Source organism: Eleutherodactylus coqui, chromosome 4, assembly GCF_035609145.1.
Source record: "Eleutherodactylus coqui strain aEleCoq1 chromosome 4, aEleCoq1.hap1, whole genome shotgun sequence".
Lineage (NCBI taxonomy): Eukaryota > Metazoa > Chordata > Amphibia > Anura > Eleutherodactylidae > Eleutherodactylus > Eleutherodactylus coqui.
In genome coordinates, this window is record NC_089840.1 from 63,862,541 (window position 1) to 63,884,133 (window position 21,593).

At 44.8% G+C, this 21,593-nt stretch overlaps 1 protein-coding gene across 2 annotated transcripts in view; it reads left to right on the forward strand.

Moving 5' to 3' along the window:
• Positions 1-21,593, forward strand: part of SSH2 (slingshot protein phosphatase 2) — a 166,107-nt gene that overhangs the window by 35,137 nt on the left and 109,377 nt on the right. Inside the window, exon 2 of one of the 2 annotated variants that reach the window (XM_066599593.1) lies at positions 3,723-3,800. The exons of the other annotated variant lie outside the window; for it this stretch is intronic. Coding sequence (XP_066455690.1) covers positions 3,723-3,800 — 78 coding nt within the window. The remainder of the gene's footprint in view (positions 1-3,722; positions 3,801-21,593) is intronic. 2 annotated transcript variants of the gene reach the window in all.

Genomic DNA, 21,593 nt, shown 5'->3' on the forward strand with positions numbered 1-21,593 from the left:
TATATGGATTTTATCGTAAACACAAACTTTTTTGCTTATCAGGGAATTCCGGACGCCAGAGGTGGGATCCCCTTTAAGAAATTGCAATCCACAGCATGCTACGATGCAGCTTTGTTTTCCAGATCTGCTGCATGCAATCAGTACACATTTTTTTTTCTCCAGTGCTTGTGATTTTGATTAACCTTATTCATATGAATTGCATTATATACAGAGTGATTCAAGAAGAACGGAGGGGGTAAAGCTGACTTCTTCCTATAAGAAGTGACATACAACAGCCTGAATAACATGAAAAGATAGCAGAACTCTCCTAGTTTTTATTGCACCTTACAGATGTTTGATGTGGGAGCCATTGGGGACGTGGCAGATGTCAAGTCTGTAGTGCAGTGCTGCCCAGACGCTGCTTGTCATACCTGGTTATAAATTCCACTACAGCGGAGACGTGGTGTTTTAAGTTGTCTAGTGTCACCAATGGCGCCCGCATCGAGCATCTGTAAGGTGCAATAAAAACTAAAGGAGTTCAATCTTCATGTCATTCTGACTGTTGTATGTCCGTTCATGTAGGAAGAAATCGGCTTTACTTTTCATTATTTTTGAATCTCCATGTATTTTAGTTGCATATTCCACACAAATATTGCAATTAACCAACTACTAAAATATTTGTTATGGAGAGGCCCCCCCAGGAGCTAGGACCCAGGTGATCTCTCGGAGGCTCTCACTGTACACACATTGAGAAATGTCTAGTGCCTCTCTCTCCTGTCTACCACCCTGGTTAGGCACACTTTAGCAGCAGCAGCGGTGGTGGTAGTAACACCTCTGCAGCGCCACCTATTAAAAGGTTGAATTCCATCTCCCTTATTTGCATATTACCCAGAGGAGCATGAATGGGCTTTTGAGTCTCCTCACTCACCTTCTAGGTGCTCTCCCTAAGGAGAAAAGATCGCATTCCTGACCAGAGTGACTTATGTGATATGGACCTCGAGTGTAGCCGTGGTCACACAGATGCATCACCGATCCATTCACCAGGGGGGCTTGTGGACCACTGGTCTCTTTATCCCTGGGATCAGACCCCAGTGAACATGCATTCACCACCTATCCTGTGCACAGGTGACTATATGTATGTTTGGTGGATAACCCCTGTAAAAGAAGGGGCGGCGATACCAGACACAACCCATGGACAAGGACAAGAGCGGTCGGTTTCTTGAGAAAAATTAGAGATCACATGACTTTCTACCATAAGATTCTCCCTTCCAGAACATAGTATATAGTCTTGTCACATAGATGCCAAGCCATACACACAATTTCTTTGAACTTAGTTCTTTTCCATAAAAACTTCCTGGCTTCCGTGACTTAATTCTAGAAGGGATTCTCATGCAAGCCGCACAGGACGGCGTATTGTTCATGAGCAGCAATTAATGCAGTCATTTGCTCAGAGCACATAAAGGATATAAAGCATGTTCTAAGCAGATTTGCATCTGTCACGCTGGCTAAACAGCATGCTTGCTCACAAGAGCGCAGAACACGCAGCTTCTTCCTGTGTAACATGAGACTACAGAAGGAGGAAATGCGACTGGAGCTCGGTTCCTGCAGGATGCTGCTCGATGGCAACATTGTATTTCCAAAATCCTCTGGATTGGCCCCAGATTATTATTGGACTATTGGAAATAAAGGGTTGGAAGAAGTTTGTGCCTTTTCTGGTAGCAGATTCTTGATGCATTAAGGTTGCAAGGTGATTGAGGTCCTAGATGGGCCATTTGCATAGGATGGTAGCGCTAGTGAACGCGCTTCTGTCGACGGCTAGCTTCCCATAAACTGAAGTCGTCGGCATGTTGGAATCCAAAATGCTTGTTTGGGATCAGGAGGAATCTTTTCACTTTAGATTGTGGGTGCAAAACTGTGGGCATGTACTATAGTGGCATGGAGGGCAAGGGGAGTTGGGGTTTGTGGTGGTCCTGCATGCGAAGAGGAAAACTAAATGATTAATGGGAAATGGTCATGTAAGCTGTTCTACATAATGTTTGACTCCACGTGTGTTTTTAGCTTTTTTGTTTATACTGAACCGTGTATTCGAGATGTTGTGCCCCAACTTCCCATTATAGTATCTGGGTCCTGCAGAAAGCCACTCCATTAGATTTAGTATGGCAAGAACAGTGATTTATTTATTTTTGGGGGTCAAGGGGTCTTTGGCCACTTAAACATTTTTAAAGAGTGCTGTTGAGATAATAAAAGTAGTAATATTCACTTACTGGTCCACCATTGCTCCTAGTCTTCTAGTACCCACTGGTTTATATACTTTCTGGTCCCTGTTAACATATGTGACCGCTGCAACCATTCGGTGAGTCCATGTCAGCAGGTACCAGGAGGTACTAAAACCAGCAGGGGGCTCTGGGAAGTGTCAGATCGGAAGTGGTGGAGGATAGATAAGGGGAGTATTGCAACTCTTAAAGATAATGTTAAGTAGCTGGTCAGAAGCTATGTAGTGTCTCCTTAAAGGAAGGCACCCAAAAAGTTTGTGGAGACGCTTAGGGGGTGAGTGTGCCAAAGGAGAGCACTCAGAAGGGGTGGGGGAACACCTAAAAGATGAGTAAGGAGACTTAATAAAACAATGCTCCTCTGGGAAATTTATGCAAATAAGAAAGATGGAAAAATACCTCGACGGCGCCATCTATTGGATAGCAGCATTCCTTCTGATCAAAGTCACTTTTTATAAGTCTTATCGATGATTGGGAATAAGAAATCAAGCCAGAAAACCATGCACAGACTGTTTTGGGGTGATTGCCCCTCATTAGTGTGCAGCAGGCTTCTGGCTTAGTCTGTAAGAGGGGTGCCTATGGCGCTGTAGAGGTATTTTTTCATCTTTCTTATTTTTGTTAAATAACTGGATATACCCTTTTTTTTCCACTTTTTTTAAATGATTTATGCCATGTAAAAGATTTGGGACAACTGACATACTTGTTCATTACTTTATATATACTTTTGCTAAAAAGAAGAGTTTGGTACCATGTTGGGTTGTCCAATTTAAATTTATTCTCAATAAGGGTGCCTGCTTTGGGGGTTCCACTCTCCTGCGGCATTCGGGGAGTGGGAAAGGGAATGCACATAGTTTAATGGTTCTGTCTCTGGATGAAAGCGAACCGCATTGGACGGACCCTATTGACTATAATGGGGTCCACACACTTTGCGCCCAGCTGTGCGGCTTTCGAATGGAGGAAAACTCAGCATGCAGCACGTTTTCTTCCGTCATTTTCAGCCGAATCTGTGACCGGAGGTTCTGCCGCAGATGATGTTACATTAAGCTTTCGAAACTACTTGGGTTTCTTCATAAGGCTAAGAATGTTTCATGGTTGCGTTACGTTGCTGGCAGCAGTAGGCACACATCCTTGGCCTCCAAAACCAAATCTAGTACCTGCTTTTTCCCCCCCTCTTTTCTTCTTTCTAACACCAGCAGCATAAGGTGACCAGTAGGTGTAACTCGGCAAGCACATGTAGTGTCTACCACAGAACTTGCCACCCTCCTGCATAAATATAGTACCTGCTTGCCACTCGGGAGGTGAGCACCTCCGTACCTCTTGTATAGGCACAGACCTCTTACTTTGGCCCTGGCTTGCTCCTTGGACTTGCTGCCTTTCTGCTTCTGCTCTCTGCTTTTGAGCCTCCCTTTGGCACTTTCCTGCCTCTTTTTAACCAGCCGCCTGAAAAGTGACATTATTCCATTTACGTTACAGAGTTCACAGTTGGAAGAAAGTGAGACTGAAGTGTTCTGCTGCCAGTGTGAAGATACAGAGCTCATTAATGGTACCAATGTACGTAGGTATACACATTAGCATAGACTTCTCTCTACTTTTGATGCAAGACACCGGCTTGGATTCTTCTTCCTTCCTCTGCGTATGATTTACTGCGTTCTTACAATTTAGTTTCAAAGAGAACAAAAACCTTTTAGTTTGTGCCAGTTGTCTTGCAAAAAAGCGTTTATCGCCCCATTCAGCTTGAGCGCTCGTATTTTATATGGACTCTCTTCTGCGTTAAGAGAGAGTTTACCTATCTCTAAAAGAACAGGGTTTCCTTATCTGAGCACCTTAAAGGGGTTGTCCCGCAAAAGCAAGTGGGGTTATGCACTTCTGTATGGCCATATTAATGCACTTTGTAATATACATCGTGCATTAAATATGAGCCATACAGAAGTTATTCACTTACCTGCTCCGTTGCTGGCGTCCTCATCTCCATGGTGCCGTCTAATTTCAGCGTCTAATCTCCCGATTAGACGCGCTTGCGCAGTCCGGTCTTCTCCCTTCTGAATGGGGCCGCTCGTGCTGAAGAGCTGCTCCTCATAGCTCCGCCCCGTCACGTGTGCCGATTCCAGCCAATCAGGAGGCTGGAATCGGCAATGGAACGCACAGAGCCCACGGTGCACCATGGGAGAAGACCTGCGGTCCACCGTGGGTGAAGATCCCGGCGGCCATCTTAGCAAGGTAAGTAAGAAGTCACCGGAGCGCGGGGATTCGGGTAAGTACTATCCTTTTTTTTTTTTTTTTTTTTTAACCCCTGCATCGGGTTTGTCTCGCGCCGAACGGGGGGCCTATTGAAAAAAAAAACCCGTTTCGGCGCGGGACAACCCCTTTAAGGATTTTCATATATTTGGTGTTTTTAAAAAAAATTTTTTCGTAATTAACTTCCAACATGTTTAACAATGATCAGGATCTACGTGGTCCTCCTTTAGCCCTTTAGTAGAAGGTTGATGATTATTAACCCCTTCCCACTCCAGGACGTACACTTACGTCCTGGAGCGCCGGGGTATGTATGCAGAGAGGTCGCGGGAGACCTCTCTGCATACAGTGTGGGCGTCAGCTGTTCACCTTTAAATGCCGCTGTCAATTATCTCAATATAACGCACAAGAAAAAAATGTTTCCTTTTAATAGACAGTACGCTCCTCTTGTCTATTAGTCATTTTTCAACTTTCAGCTGTCCCGCCATTTACTTATTAGGGAAGTGCATAAACGGGAGTGCAGAGGCAGGAAGACTTACACACTAGATATGGCTCTGCTGAGATCGTTGGGGCCAATTAATCATCTATGTATGGCAGCCTCCCAACTCTAATGATATCAGATATTGGGGAAATAAGGATCAGACCAGTTTCAGTTGCTCGATCCTTTTCTTCTTGTGGGAGAAGTAGTTATCACAGGTGTCTGGCTGTGTCTTACTGTCCTCTCCATGTACAGAACCCAGGCACTCTTGGCTCATTGTGTATGGGAGTTTTGGGTGAGATGTCTACTGGCTGAATTTCCATCGGTCGCATTGAGATGAATGAAGCGGCGGTTGTGCATTCTCGGCCTCCTCTCCATTCAATACCCACCGGGGGTGAGGCTATCTATTTCACAATTGTGGTGAAGCTTGGCAAAATAGCAATGAGACCAGGGGTGATGATGTGGTTTGCCTATCAAGCCATGCCAGTCGTTCCAGTGAAAGGAAGCAGAATAGGCTGGAGATCATTCCCACCTGCCTCATTCATCTATGAACGACTACCAACTTACAATGAATGGAGCCGGGCAGGCTTGCGCCGTCCCTGGCATGCTCCACCTCCATTCACTAGCGATTGTCATTGTGTAAAAGCAGCAGAGCGATTTATCGCTGGGACGATTTGCAGGGCATTGTGCCCGACAGGTCGTACCGTGTAAATGCACCCTGAGGTTGGCAGTGCTGATTAGATTTCGATCAGCTGAACCTTACAGTTCTCTCTTGTGTGCTGTCCATAGAAGTGTGATTTTATCATTACCCTCTTTAGTCTCCACATTTCATCCTCCTTATGGACTTTAGATTATAGAGATCTCCTTCATTATACCTGTTTGCCAAGAACATCCAATCCTTAGCAGTAACTGTTAGGGGTTTCTGTCCCCCCACCCTGTGAAGGGCCTGTGTGGTACAGTCCATGCAGGAAGTTCTGGTGACTGAAGTAGTGACCTCTGGAGAGAACACAAAAGCAGTAATTCTCAAGTGGTCACCATTTCAAATAGAAAAGAATAGTGAAACCAGTGAATACTGGCTGGCTTATATATACTTGGACTAGTTACATCATGAATGAAGAAAAGGCTTCACCAGAGTGGCCCTTTTAACCCTCTCCAATCCATTGTCTGACGTCTTAAGACATTATGATTTAAGGCTGTACAGCTCCGATGTTGGAAGACGTCCGTCGGGGTTCTCTTACTGTATATTACCAGCCTCTTTACTGTAGGAGCCTATCCAATGTGTCACCTCATGCAGTACTGGCTTTAGCCAGCATATAGCGCAGTTGTATAACGGCAGAAAAAGAGTAAGCCCCCTAGGAAAACCAGGATACAAATTGGATTGGAAAGGGTTAAACTTAATGTTTTATGTGGTTTACACCTAAGGTCCGGTTTACATAGTTGAATCGCAGCAGCTTTGACATGGTGCCCACGTATAACCATCCTGTTTATTTGAATGGGGATCTGCTCCATAGTTTTTCTGTGCACTTACTTGAAATCTGCGCTGCAAAAAGGTACATGTCACTTCTTGATGCGCAGTCTGCGTCGGGTGTTTCACTCGGGGATTAACCTCATTGAATGAGACTAATCCACCTGTGGCTCTACAGCCGCTGTAATGCAAATCCGTGCTTAAACAAGTGGATTTCTGCTGTGGTTTTTGATGATTAGGACTGGACATTTACTTGTAATGATCAGGTTCATGTCCATAAAGCTTAAGGGTGCGTTCGGGTTTTGCGGAAATGCAGCAAAACTATAGGTTAGAGTTGGTTCTAGAAGAGAAAATCTGTATTTTTTTTTTCTTCCCCTGTACAAGTGAACAGGATGCGCTTTAATCCCATTCACTTTAATAAACTTTTCCGCAGTTTTTTTCCCGCTTTGTTTCCGCAATGTTGGAACACGCCCTAATGGAGTTTCCCCAACTGAGACTTATGTGGTATATCCACAGAATACGCTGTAAGAGTTTGATAGATGCAGGTCATCTCTCCTGGAACGAGGTCCTATCTAGTGATAACTTATTCTGAGGATAGGTCATCATTGGATTGGTGGAAGTCCACCTCTCTGGATCCCTATGGATCGGCTAATTCCCAGTGCCGCTGTCAATGTGGTCAGTGCTGGACAGTTATCGCTGTCAACTTTGTAGCATCCCGGTTTGGTACTGCAGGCTCAGCTTCCCATTAAAGGGGGTTTCTAGGAAGATCCTATTGATAACTTATCCTCAGGATAACTTATTAATAGTTAATGGGCTGGGGTCCATCGCTCAGGTCCCGAACTAGTCTGGTACCCACGGTCAGCGCTTCAATGCATAGCGGTTGGAGTGGAAGTTGCTGCTCTGACCTGTGTAGTGAGCCCCGCTGGTAATTGCAGACGCCGCTCTAATTAAAAGCAATGGGAGCTGCACCTGCTATTACAGGCCCGGCCACTACACTGGTCGGAGCTGCAGCATTTTACTCCATTTTATTCATTTGACTGGGATTCCAAACGGCGAACTTCACCTGATCCACTTGTATTTTCCTTTAATACCCACCAGGGCTGTTGCACTATGCCCCGTACACTCTGCTTTCTGCGCTGTCTAGTCGATGGAGTAGATGATGTAAACCCCACAGCCCAGGTGGATGGGGTTTATGCTAACTCCAGCCAGAACACACTGGGCCCACTGAGCAGACCATGGATATTTGCATGCGGCTCAGGATATTTAAAAGTAACTTTATGCAGGTATGCCTTACAAAAAGCCCAAAATTGTATGTTTATGGAATTTATGCTAATTAAGTGCTCCACCCCTCTGGTTATTTTAGTAGGGATTGTCCAGGACTTTGGGCCTTTTCTGTTGATGTCCTATTTGCATGATGGGTCATCAATGGACAATTAGTGGAGTTCCATCACTGTGGATCCCTACGATCAGCTGATTCCTGGCAACTCTGAAATCATAGACAGCGCAGTAAGCAGAGTGTACTGTCCATTGTGTAGCAGCCAAGTTCTGCCGCCAACTCAGTTGAAGGCGGTGTGTGGGGGCAGTTGGGAGTTACAGAAATCCCGTGGTTTGGCCGCAGCAAAAACGCGAGATTTCCGCCGGGAGAACCACCGCGGAAAAACCGGCGGCTTTGAAGCGGCCCAACCGCTCGCTTTTCCGCTGCAGCCGGCGCTCCCATAGAGGAGAGCGCAGCCGCAGCGGAAAGAAAAAATAAACAGACATGCTGCATTCGGCAAAGCCGTGGCTGCGGCGACCGCAGCAGCAGTTTCTGCCTGGTTTACAGCAGTGGATTGGCCGTCCCGTGAGGACGAGATTTCTGAGCAATCTCGTCCACATGGCTGGCTAACCCCGAGATTTAGCGGCCGCAGGCGGATTTGCCGCGGCGGAATTTCCGCGGCAAATCCGCCCCGTGTGAACCCGGCCTTAATCTGCCTAAGAACTGCTGTCAACCGAGATGGGAATACACTATAACATCATTTTCTTATTACTAGAAGAATCCAGCAAGTTTCTCACTGTTTTCTGGATTTGTTTGCTGTCAGTGAATGGCTGCATACCTTTTTGAGTTGTATGTATGTATGTAAGGCGTGTACATCAGATTTTCTTGGTACTACTTTTGAATACACACTGCAATGTGAACAGACCAGTTAGTGAAGTTCTCCATTCCCTTTGTCACGGTGTTTGAGCTGGGCATCATGTTGACAGGCCTGTGGAGCAAGGTGACAGTCCGCTCGCAAGGCAATAGTCATGTTTTTTCTAAAAGTACATGTCCGCTGTGTAGGTGTAGAACACTTGGCCGTTGTCCATTAGAAAAATCTATGACAGTGAGGGTGATTAGTGAGTGGAACAGGTTACCACGGGAGGTGGTGAGTTCTCCTTCAATGAAAGTCTTCAAACAAAGGCTGGACAGACACCTGTCTGGGATGATTAGTGATCCTGCACTGAGCAGGGGGTTGGACCCGATGACCCTGGAGGTCCTTCCAACTCTACCATTCTAGGATTCTCTGATGTCAGAAGAAATGCTGAGTGAGTGATAAGAGGATGAGACTGTTGCAGAGAAGCAATCATGGAATAAATAGAGAGGGCAAGACTGAGCATGTGTGACCACCCTGGAATACTTACTGAGGACACAGAATAGAAACAGCAGGTGGCGCTATTCTAACATTAGTCTTGGAATATCTGGGGATAGAAACCTTTTTACTAAATGCAAACACAAAATCTTTGTAACTATGACCTGGATTTAACTAGAAACAGTATATTTTCATAAAAGAATTCCTTTGACTGTTTTGTATCTGCTTTACTGTCTAGTAACATTAGGGTAGACCGGACAGGTGGTTGGGGGGCGTTTAGAGGATGAGAAAGTTTTAACTGGATTATCAGATGTAGAGAAAGGGGAAAGGTTTTAAGGATTAAGTAAGCGAGCGCTGCTGCGCACAGCCACTGATTAAAAATTGTGCGGAAGGAGATGATGGCTGCTGGGTAATCTGGCAATCTTTCCTGTGCTCTCTGGTTTTATTATGCAGCGCTTTATATGCTATTTGATTTGTTTTATATGAAATGTAATATTTCTGCAGCTACAACTGCATTTTTTTATTAAAGCTCACATTCTGATCCGTTGTTGCAGTTATAGCTAGGATTAGATCAGTGAATTTATTTTTCCTCAGTTTTGTATTTTTAGGCATCAGCCCGGGCTCTCACAAGTGTATCTCGCAGGGTTGCAATCCATTTCCGCTCGTGTAGAGGAAATCATGTTTTGCGGTGGGCGGTATTTGCTGCGGAATCCAGAGGCAGATGCCCGCTCCAGATTCCACAATGCAGATACGCCCGTGTGCAGGCTATCATGCTCGCCAGATTCCATTTTCACGGCGATGTGAGGCGTTATGTTAAAAATGCCTTGGATCACTTCCGCCAAGTAGCGACTCTCCTACATGGCTTTCAGCGTGCACATCCCACGCCTTGCAAGGTTTGCCTATCCTGTTAAAAGTAATGGGCGATGCATTTCCACAACGCGAAAAAATGAAGCATACCCTGATTCCCCCCCCCCCCCCCCCCCAGCAATGCAGTGTGGGGAAAATGTCGCTTGTGTATATGACTCCAATCAAACGAATGGTGTTCCAATTAGTGCGCCTCATAATACAAATATTGCACGAGTTTCTCAGCTAATAGCCTAAGGCCGTTACGTGACAACGTTTTTGTCTGTTAGGGCAGGATCACGCGAGCATGCGGTAAAAATCTGCGTATAGAACACCATTTTACCACGGTGTGGACTCTCATATGGCCGCGTATGGCAGCGACTTTTGCCTGCGTACGATGGCGTATCTTGCGCAACCCGTCATGCACTGGCTTCACTTTTTTAAAAAAAATTCAAGCTTTTTCGCTTAGCAATGTTGCGTATAAACGTCGCACATGCGCAATGTAACTGCGTATGTACAGCGTTTTGTACGCACCCGTAAGGTATACGTATACGTGTTTTTGAATAACTCTGTGCATTTTAACGTTAAATCTCTGTGATGAAAACTGCAAAATGCACGTGTTTTTGATAATTATTCACGTTTTTACATTCGTTTTTCAAAGTACGTTTTTGGTGTAACAGTCGCCTTATGAAAAATCCGTTCACAATTACAACTGAGAACATCCAGAGAGAACGTCTTGGAAGAGGTTTGTCTGCGACACTTGTCTTGCACCCCGCCCTGCCGGTAGAGTTCTTGCCGCTGTCGGCCATGCTTGTAGGGGTGATGTGATGCTATGGGCAGGCCTGTCACACCTGTCACTTTGTCGCTGGGTCCTCTGCATACGGCCGGACTAGTCTGGGTGTGGAGGCGGCTGTTTGTTTTGGGTGAGAGGGGTTAAATATATCTGCGCACACCCTCTTGGATAAATAGATCGCTCTCAGAGGTCATTGAGCTGTTTGTACTCGTCCAACATAAACATCTTTACACGTGCGTTTGCGCACAGGGTTGTGTGCGAAGTTTGCTGTTTTTTGCGAGCATGTGTTCTGCGTATTTGCACGCGCAAAAACAAATGTTCCCATTAATTTAAAAGTGGAATTAATTTTAATTGGTTTAATATGCTGCGTTTTTCGTGTGACACAAATGCGCTGGCAAAAAGCGCAAATGTGACCGAACCCATTTAAACTAATGAGTTTCTTTCACTGCATAGTGTTTGCGCAAATTTTGCACGTGTAATACGCAATGCAAGTGCCTTCATATGACTAAGCCCTTATGGTTCACCGGAGGTGGGCTGGGTTCACATGGGGCGCAAATCTCGCGGAATCTCCGCAGTGGGACTGCACAGAAGTTCTGCGAGATTTCTGCAGCTGACGTCCCGAGATGTTTGGCATGGGTTTTGAAAGCGGTTTATTCCGCTGCAGCCATCTACCCCCATAGAAAGAAGAGAGCCCGCACCGGAAACAGCAATACAATTGACATGCCGCGGCTTTGAATTTCGCCCGGCACCTCAGTTTCAGCGCGGCTTGGCTGCAGCGAACTGTCTGCAGTGTGTAGACGAGATTTTTGCACATCTCGTCCATTTTGCTGCTTAGTTTCAGGCTTAATTTAAGATTGCAAGTGGAAGTTCCGTGGGGAAAGTCCGCACGGAAATTCGGCGGCAATTCAGTCCTGTGTGAACCCAGCCTTACTCCGCCATGTTTGGCTTCATTGGCAGCCATTTTGTCCTACATCTCCCTAGCAACGACTACGGCAGAATAAAACCGTAGCCCCCCCCCACCTTTTTTTAAGCAAGACTCTCTACTAGTAAGATTCTTTTGTTGCCATAGCAACCAATCACAGCGTAGCTTTCATTTTACCTCAGCAGTTTGAGAAATGAAAGCTGCGCTGTGATTGGTTGTTATGGGCAACAAGGACATCTTACGGTAGACCGTTTGGCTAAATGACATTTTTTGAGTTTCCACTCTGTAGGAGTGTCATTAAATGTGAGTTATGAGGGTTTCCAGTCAAAGATTTGTAACTTGCTTGTTATCCGTGACTTCGTCCACGAGGAATTTGTATTTTTTTTTCCCTTTTTAATCTAGTCTGTGTTTTGCGGTATGTTGAAACCTAAACTTGCGCGGCATATTACGAAAATGATAGGAAATAAGATTATCAAAAGGAAAACATTTTTTACACAGCTGAGGTAAAATGAAAGCTGCGCTGTGATTGGTTGCTATGGGCAACACGGATTTTCTTCAAAATCTCAATCCATGCTAATGTGTCTTTTGGTTCAAGTTTTAATCCTGGGCAACGCCGGGTATGCCTGCTAGCGTGATAATCGCATACGTGTGACAACGACATTTGCCCTTACCGGTCTGCCCGTTTGTGTAGGCTCAAATTGCGGCACTGCAAAGTGCAGCAATTGAGCGACTGTCTGAGAGGCTCCATTGTTCAACGTTATACGGCGCTATTTTTCAGCGTTTTGGGTATAAAATGCTGTACATACGCAATTCATTGTACGGCGTTTAATATGCCGTGCTACCAAGAAATACAGCGGGGGATTTTAAAGAAGCAAATTGGTCACACTGCGCACGGCAGCGTGCCTAGGATACGCTGCATGAGCAATCGCTGCCCTACGCAGCAATGGGCATAGCGCCGGCTCACACAGTGGTGACTCTGCATAATACACACAGCGGTTTACGCATACGGCCGTGTCAATGAGCCCTAATACAGTATATCTATCTGGACTTCTACAGTTGTCCAGCCGGTGACTGATAGATATTACAGGAGCCAAGGTGACTCTTGATTCTTGCATTTGGCAACCCAAAAAGTTGAGTGTTAGTATGACGTTTCTAGGTTCTTTGCCTACCGGAGTCCTGCAGCTCCTACTTCACTACTCGCTTCACATCTGTTCAAGATTCCATTCTTCTATTCGGTCATCTAGGGAAAGTGAAGCCCTGCGGTCAATGGTTCCATCCTATGGCAGAGACTAACTGTATCTGACAGATCCAGCTTACTATTATGCAGTCCCACATGCTTTCTTATTTTGGCCATGAGTTTTGAACAGATATGTGTGTTAGATGCCCTGAAAGGAGCCTCCGAAGATGTGAAGAGAGCCTAAACAGAATATTCTAGGTTCAGTATTACAGTTTTTTTGGTATAAATGGTGAATTCCTGAACTAGTTCTGTTATGTTTCCACCAAATTGGATGGGATTTGCCAATACATTGTGTATGGGGATAACAAGACTTTCCAAAAGTATCCTATTGGGGCAGCAAGGCTTGAGCAATTATATTGAAACCTGTACTAGCACCTTTGGGATTAACTCTGCACTTTAAAGGGCCACTGCACCCATCTTTTCACCACTCAACTCATCACTTGTCACTCTGGAGTTCTCCTATACAGTGCAGCCTCCTGTCTGATTCCTATCAGACACTATCTTGATGTTGAAATTTTTCCCTGCTTTCTTTCCCTATTGTGCTATCAACCCCATGACGCATCACGTGAGCAGCTAGAGCCAGTACCATCTTTGCCTGCTGGGAGGGCAGTAAGTATAGTCAGGATGACTTGTGATCTCCTTTATTATGTGTATGATCATCAGCTATAACTCTTGATGGGAGCTTCTTTGCTCCCCCCCCCTCCTTAAAGAGCTTGCATGTAGGGTCCATCACACAGAAATTAAAGGGGTTGTCCCATTTCTAGTTGTGTTGCTGCAGGACGCAGACAGCTCCGTACATTGTGCGGTGGCATGAGTTAGTATAGCATGCTGAGTCCTATTAAAGTGAGCAGGACTCTGCTGGCAGTACTATGCCAGACTGCTATGCCATACATACTATGCCATTCCTTCAGTGAAATAGTTTGAAGTGGGACAGCCCTATTAAACTGTCTTACTAATTTGAGAGCACATAAAGCCAAGTTAGTTTCAAGGCTGAGGCAGTACTGACCTTCCTCTACCTTCTCTGAGGACTCCGGTTGTACCTAATAGCCAGCTCTCCTCTTCAGCAGCTGCTGATTATTTGTTCTATACAAATCGGTAGCCTGTGGAAATGACTTCTAGACGGTCCATAAATTCCCCTCTCCTTGTTTGTAGACACTTTCTCTCTCTGTAGTTATGCTCCAGTAATATGGATGAGTGTCCCAGCCCAACCGCAGGTCTTCTGACCTGAATTCTGGACATCATGGATTATAATGCTGAGTTTGGGTCAGCCTGAATACACATCTGTATTGTAGGCATATAATATGCTCATGTGAAAACATTGGCTAAAGCTTTATTTATACTGTACAATTAAAACCAAGGTCTCTGTGGTTGGGGTTTTTACCATGACCGTATAGTTGAAAACCTCAGCAAAAATGCACACACTTTTTTTCCTGGTGCGGTTTCTGTTGCTGTTTTGACCACGCCATGTGACTGCAACCCTTAAAGCGGTTTTCCAGGCAAATACCATTGATGACTTGTCATCAACAGTTGATTTTCTGGCGCTTGTCTGATCTGGCACTTGCTGTCAAAACCAGAACACAGAGTACGAAGCGAGACAGTTAGCGCTGGTCCCTGTGTAGTGGCCAGCACTGGTAATATCAGGTGCAGTTGTCATTGACTTTGTTAATCAGAGCTGTGCCTGCAATTACTAACACGACCATTAAACATAGGTCAGAGCTAACTGCTTACACTCCGTGCGTCTGTGTGACAGCAGGCACCCAATAAGCTGATCGGCTGCGGCCCCGAGTAGTGGATCTCGGCAATCAACTATTGGTGACCTATCCTGAGGACAGATCAATATTTGCCTAGAAAACTCCTTTACTGTCTTAAGGCCCTTTTACATGGGACAGTTGTCCCAGCGATGATCATTCCTGTGCTTTTACGCAAGAGGATCATTGCTCAGTGAATGGAGGCAGAGTGGACCAAAATTTGTTCCAACCTGCCCATCTTCATTCACAGTAAACAGGCAGTCGTACATAGATGAACCACTGCCTTTTTCACAGGGCGATGCAGCTGCAGACCAGTGATCATTTTTAGGTGTGCATGAAAGATCCAGTAGGCGATAAAGCGATCTTTCACTGCATGCATCCTCGATAATCATGCAAACCACTCGCCCTTACGAGCAATTTGCATGATTATAGTCACCTGTAAAAGGGGTTTTGTTAACCCCATCAGTGGCAGGTTTATTATTACCTTGTCATGCCTCACAGGGCAGGATTTTTAAATGAGTCAACAATGCAATTTAATCTCGCGAGTATTTGAAAGTACTGTACGATGACAGTTGGTATCATGGCTGGGAAATATCCAGGGCTTGCTGCGCCGAGTATGCAGATTTCAGATGATGGCTCAGTGCTCTGCACATTTCAGCACTAGCGCTGTCCACAGAAATCTTCCAGGGGTTTAACTAACTGCATGGTCAGTGCATCAAGCCCTAGAGATTTTCCGGGTATGCCACTAAAGTGGTTAAACCTCCTCAATCCCCAGTCTAAATGTAGTAAATGGACATGGAAGGGGGGGGGGGGGGCGGCTTTGGCAGCAGATTCTTTCTGTGTATGTGAAGCTGCATACTAGGAGAATGGAGGAGACATCTGAATAGAGACTATATGCATTTTGAATATTATGCCAAAGTTTTGTAGTAACTTTTTTTTTTGTTGCTTGGATTATAATCATTGGCTGTTGGACTTTCCCCCTAAAATGTTCAAAATGCATTTTGGTGCTCAGACCAGCGCTGCAGGCTCTCTTCTATCGGGTCGTGGCCATCACTACTAACCAAGTTATGTATAGGTATAAAATTAATATTGACTTGCAGCATACACTCGCAGAACACTTTGGCAGGAGGCCCAGTTTATGCTTGAATGCATGCTGGCTATACATGAAGTCTTGTTAGTGGCGTGTCCAGAATAGGCCTGGTATGTGGGCAGATTGCTTATTTTTATCCATGCTAAACAAATGTCCTTGTAGTTTGACGGCAGATATTGTGTATACGTCAAGCTATTTAAAACGTGCAATTGAATAGCACATGGGCAGGTATCCATGTGCCATTTGATGGGAGCTCTGCTCAAATTTCCTGGGAGAAACTTGCTATGAATTCTGCTTTAGGGTTTGTTCAGACTTTGCAGTCAAGTCGTGACTTACCATGTTTGCTAAAACTTAATTTAACTGTGACGGATTAATACATCTAAAACGAGGGAAAACACCGAAATAGAACTTTTACTGTTCATGAAGTTTGCATCTCTAAGGCAACTTATGACACTGGGTAGAAACGAGCTGCGATGTTATGTCCCATACAGTGCACACAGAAAAGAGATCCTGCGCCGTAGCACAAACCAAGAAATAACAGTATTGTGGAGGATGTTGTGCAGCAGTACTGAGCAGTGTAGCTGTGATTTCAGTAAAGACTTAATATTGGCTGTAGTTGCATTTCTGTGAGTACTGTGAGCCCTCGCCCTCCTTTACTTCCTGTTATCAGTCTTATTGTTGCTTGATGTTATCAAGCATGCTTTGGCAGTCAGTGGACAGCAAATTGGAAAGCAGGGAGGCCCCCTAGTGGGCCGCATTTTAGAGGGATTTTTTTAACATAAAAACATAATTTAGGTAAATCAAGTAACTTTGCACTTGTGCTTAAATGATTAGCCAATGTGATAACTAGCAAAAGTCTCAAAGTACAGCGGCCATGTAAATGAGATTGGTGCAACCATACAATGGAACGGTCTGATGTATACTGCCATCACTCCTTCCCCCCCCCCCCCTGTTATTTTCCCTTTTCTTTTGTAAATAGGCCTTAAATCTGACTAGTTTTGCAGTAATGTCTCTGTGAATGCAGGTTGCAATAGCAGCCGGCTTACAGAAATTGCTTCCTTTGTAATAAAGGCAGCAGCTGCTGCCTCTCGGTGAGTTCTTCTCTCGTAGGGTTACGAGGTTCTGGCTTGGGTTTTTGCGTCTGAGGTTGCGGTGTCATGGTTTTTTTCCTCTTTCTTTCCCATGGGACCGAAGTGGAAGTCCCTGCAAATGTTTTCCCCAGACAAAGCCTTCTAATGAATTCTGCACATTCTGGGAATCTAGACCTTTTTGCTATACAGTTATTGCAGGCAGTAGATCTGAGGTTCCTGATGTCTGCAGACGGCATATGTTTATTTATAAGCACTTTGGAGTATGACGATGAGCGTCCCAAGTCTGAAAACTGGAGATTTCATTTGAAGTCTTTTTAGATTTCTGGTTCTTTCCCAGCTGAATAAGTGATAAGGACGGACTGGAACCCAAGACTGCCATAGCGTGAGATACTGGATCCAGCTATATCACTAGGCACATTTAGACTTGTCTTGTCCTCGATCACTTGGGTCTTGTCTTGTCCCGATAGAATGTCCAGACGGCCATTGTTGGACTACCCCAGTATTTCACTGTTGCTAGAACTGTTCTCATGCTGCAGACTGAAAAACTAAAGCCTAACTGAACGGAAGCAAATAAACTTTTGATTTCAATGGGCTTCCAAAAAAAAAAAAATAGAAGAAAAAGGAAATATTTGTTTTAGTTTTTTTTGCTCCAAAAATGGAACAGAGATAGAAATCCCTAGCGGAGGTGTAGCGCGGGTGTAAATGAGCCCTAGGATATTTGTAAACTCTGTTCTCTTGCATTAAAGCCGTTTCATAAAGCATCCAAACCAATAAGAATTCTCCTGAAGGCAGCACTGGTTAATGCAAACTGTGAACTATAGTGCATCTACTTTGAGAGAACTGTTCAAGCGTTTGCAGGATGAATGGAGGGAAATCCAGCTGAAGTGTATCAGACATTAGAAGGTAGGTCGTGGAGAGTATCTGATGCCATTAGGGGCAAAGAAGGCCCCACTAAGTATTAATATATCTAAATAAATGCTACTTCTGATCCTTGCTCACATGTCCATCTACTCTTGGTAGGATAGTATATTCAGCTCTGCAGACAATGTGACCCTTTTTTTGGAGGAAGCAGGTCACACATCAGATTTGGCTCTTATTGTTAAGCTAAAGAGGATGAGAAGTTGCGTTATAAATTACCGTCTAATAATGGATCATGGTTTAGGACTTGATCACGTCTTGATCCCTGAGACACAACGCGGCTGACCTCTTGGGTAAAGCTGTGATCTGCTGGTTAGAACGCTCCGTTGCCCTTTTTAGAATATGATGGAAAGGATTTCCTGTGTCCTTAGAGGAACATCAGATTCAATCACGGCACTGTTTGTTGTGGTTGAGTAGACTTTACTGCCTATAACCCATGGCTGGTCACATCTCTGCGGACATAAAACCTGCCCTTAATGTCCTCCCTTATGTCCTTGTCGTGATGGATTGGAAGAGCAGATGTGGCAGAGTTTTTGTTGCTCGCACCTCCTTGCAGGAGGATACAAGAAGGCCTCAGCACTTGGTGATATCGTCCGGGGTTTGTATCTTGGCCTGTCTTCTGTTTTTTCACACTACGGCAACACAATATTTTAATGAAAAAGGTTGGAGGTGATCTTAAGCCAATATCCTAAACAGGGACAGGACAATGGGGGGGGGTGACGCCACTACAGTTGGGGACAATGCCAATCAGGTGGTGCCAGCCGTGCACTTCTAGTCAGTTTGCAAGGGGCGAGGCAGCAGGGTTCACGCTTGCAAAAGCCACTAAAAGGTGCCTTTTACATGGAGAAACGATCGGTCAGATAGTCGCTTAGAAAAGTCACTGGAGCATATGAACAATTGAGTCATTTGACTTTACACGGGGCAATGATGGCTCATTAGTTTGCGGAGATCGTTCATAGAGGGGATCTCTATGCAAGTTCATTTGAAAGTCCTTCATATTGCGAATAACTGCGACTTCACCCCAAATGACTTTAGATCAACCAGTGCCCTTTTTTTTTTGGAGTTGATTGAAGCAACTTATTGCTTGTCACCCTGTTGGTGTCGGTTTTACCGCTGAATGACTATTGTTTGCATTTGCTCAAGCAATTATTTGGCCCAAGGTCATCCCATGTAAGGGTATCTTAAGGTGGGAGTGGGGTGCCCACTTGAGTCAGAGGTTATCTTTTTAATAAGGATTATCGTAGAAATGTGCCATGACGAAGCAACTGCAAATGGTAATATGGAGCAGCTCCTCTACAGCGCCACCTATTAAAAGGGAGCAAGTTGGTACAAGGCATGTTGAAAGGTCATATACTATGACTGAGAGAATGAGCCAAAACTACAGTCTTCACCTGAAGGAAAAGTTAACCATGTACAGACGGACTGTTTGGGGTTTTTTCACCCTCAACAGTTTACAATAGGCCCATGATGTGGGTCAGAAGGGGTAAAGCCAGGGTTACCAGCTATTGTACACTATAGCCTGGACATCAGTAAAGGTTGGTTCAGAAGGTGTAAAGCTTCTCCTAAGCACCTAGAATGTGTGAGAAGACTTCTCCCATGCAATTGGGAAGCATTGTTCCATCCTCTCATTTGCATACATTTCCCAGAGGGGCCTTAAATGTTCTCACACCCACTTGGTGCTCTCCCTAAGGAGAAAGCTTACCCCTTCTGAACCAAAGTTTACTGATGTCCAAATGGGGAGGATGATAGCGGACAATCACTGGCCACCTTGGGTGTATGTCTGACGAAGGGAGGGCTGTGTCTGTCCGTTGGGGGTATTGTAGCTGGCACAGAAGTCCATTGTATCAGATGTGCTGTAGTTGTCATAGTCAGCGGACAGCAGCAAATGCAACCCATGCCAACTTGCGCTTAATATTGGCTATAGTATCCTTTCAAATGCACATCGCAGCTGTGCAGAATTTTTTTTTCACGTGGCGTGATCTTTATGTAATCATGTGCATTAGGTATATTCTCTGTAGAGTGTATAGCGTGATTTCCCGGTCACATAGCCGGTTTGCATGGCTTACTGGTTTGTGGTAGGAAACAAGTGCTCTGTATGGAAAGCCGCACTCAAGTAGAAGGTGTTATTAGACTTATTAATGTTGGTTGGAATCTGCTCGGAGATAATTAAAACCATACATTTTGGTTTCAGAAAACGGTCACGGACGTTAGAGTTCATCAGTGGGAACTCGGGATCTGAGGCCCCCACCATTCAGTAGAAGCAGCTGCTAAGTTTACTATACCCTGAAGAGCTAAAGATGGGTGAAATGCAAACATGCTGTTCTACACCTCTCCGGTGACGGGCAGAAGCTGCTATATGCTCCTCGAGCAGATCCGTTCTAGGGAATGGTGGGGGGTCTTAAGCCTGAAACCCATAAAAGTTTCTCGTATGTCTCCTATTGGAGTGACAGCAGCCGGCTGAACAAGTGCGTTAGCCAGTTCAGTTATTGCTTCTCCATCATAATAGTTTGAAGTGGAGAAAAATGTTTACGGCTCTTGGTTCTAAATGGGTTGAGTATACAGCGCTTGGTGCTGGACTGTAATCCTGGCCGATAGTAAATATATGGAGAGGGATTAAAGCTCCTGCAATCTAGCAAGAGCAGGTTGGGTCCTCAGCCGTCGGTGACGGCAGAGGACCCAGAGGAGAAGACAGAAGTGGTTTTAAACCACGTCTGTTCTATTTTATTTTATTTTTTTTACAGGCTACATGGTACTCAAGGAGCTCTATGTAGAGAATGCAAGAAGCGGCACTGATGTTTCCCGCACAGGACCTGGCGATTACTGACGACTCACAGCATGTTAGGAGCCCAAGTTATAGCATCCTCTTGTTAATACCCTGCAGCCCTATGAAAAAAACATACCAAAAATTTTGGCAGACCAAGAAAAAAAAAAAAAAAACCTGAAACCACCACATGAGTAAAATTGCTAAACTGTCTGGTCCTTGAGGACTGAAACACTCTGGTTTTTAAGGGGTTAATTTTAGGGCTGATGGATCCACATTCAGCTGCTCTTCACTTGGATCTTTTCTCTGTGATGCCAGGAGTTAAGAACGGTGACACAACAGCACTCGGGTAACGTCTGGTGACATCGTCGTCCATAACAAACCCCAGGATTACGGCAGGCTGCAGCATTAGATCCTCGTGGCATCGGACAGGGCAGTTGGAGCCTGCTATAGGGGCAATGTTATCCGGTTATAGGAAAAACGCTTAAACGAGCGCTGAGACATACTAAATTATTGTTTGGTACAATGTAATGGGTGAAAAATCTGTCCATATAAAGGGTGTTTTATTTTCCTTCTTCCAATTCCTTTGCCTCCTAAGATGTTCTTAGGGGTCCTTTTTTGGATGTAACGACTATCGCTCAAAGCGAACGATAATCATTTGGTCTAATCGCGACCCAGTGACTGATCCCTCTCACTCTCTTATCCTGGGACTTGGATTCATTATGGCTTGTGTAGGTTTCATGGCCATATATTGCATGAAGCTGTTAGACATCCCATAAAGTGATTGTGCTGTTCAATGTGTTCCTGCCCTCTAGTGGTTAACATCGGAATTGGCGTTCACTCTTAGCTGGTATAAAATACACGCAAAACCATGATCTTGCTTTTGGCAGCCTTGTGCTCGGCTTCTGTTTGCCCAGCAGCAGTTAGTCTGTTATTGGCAAACGCCAGTAAAATGCAGATTTCGGAATACCCAACCAAAAATTACCAAATCAAATTTCTATGTACTTTTTTTATTATTTTTTTTTTATTTTTAGGTATAGAACAATTTTTTTTTCTTCTTTGCTTTAGCCACAAGTAAAGATGAGTGGATTATACACCTTAAACAATACGTAACGGATTTTCTCGGGATGAGCGCAGCCTTAATATGCTTAACCAAATAT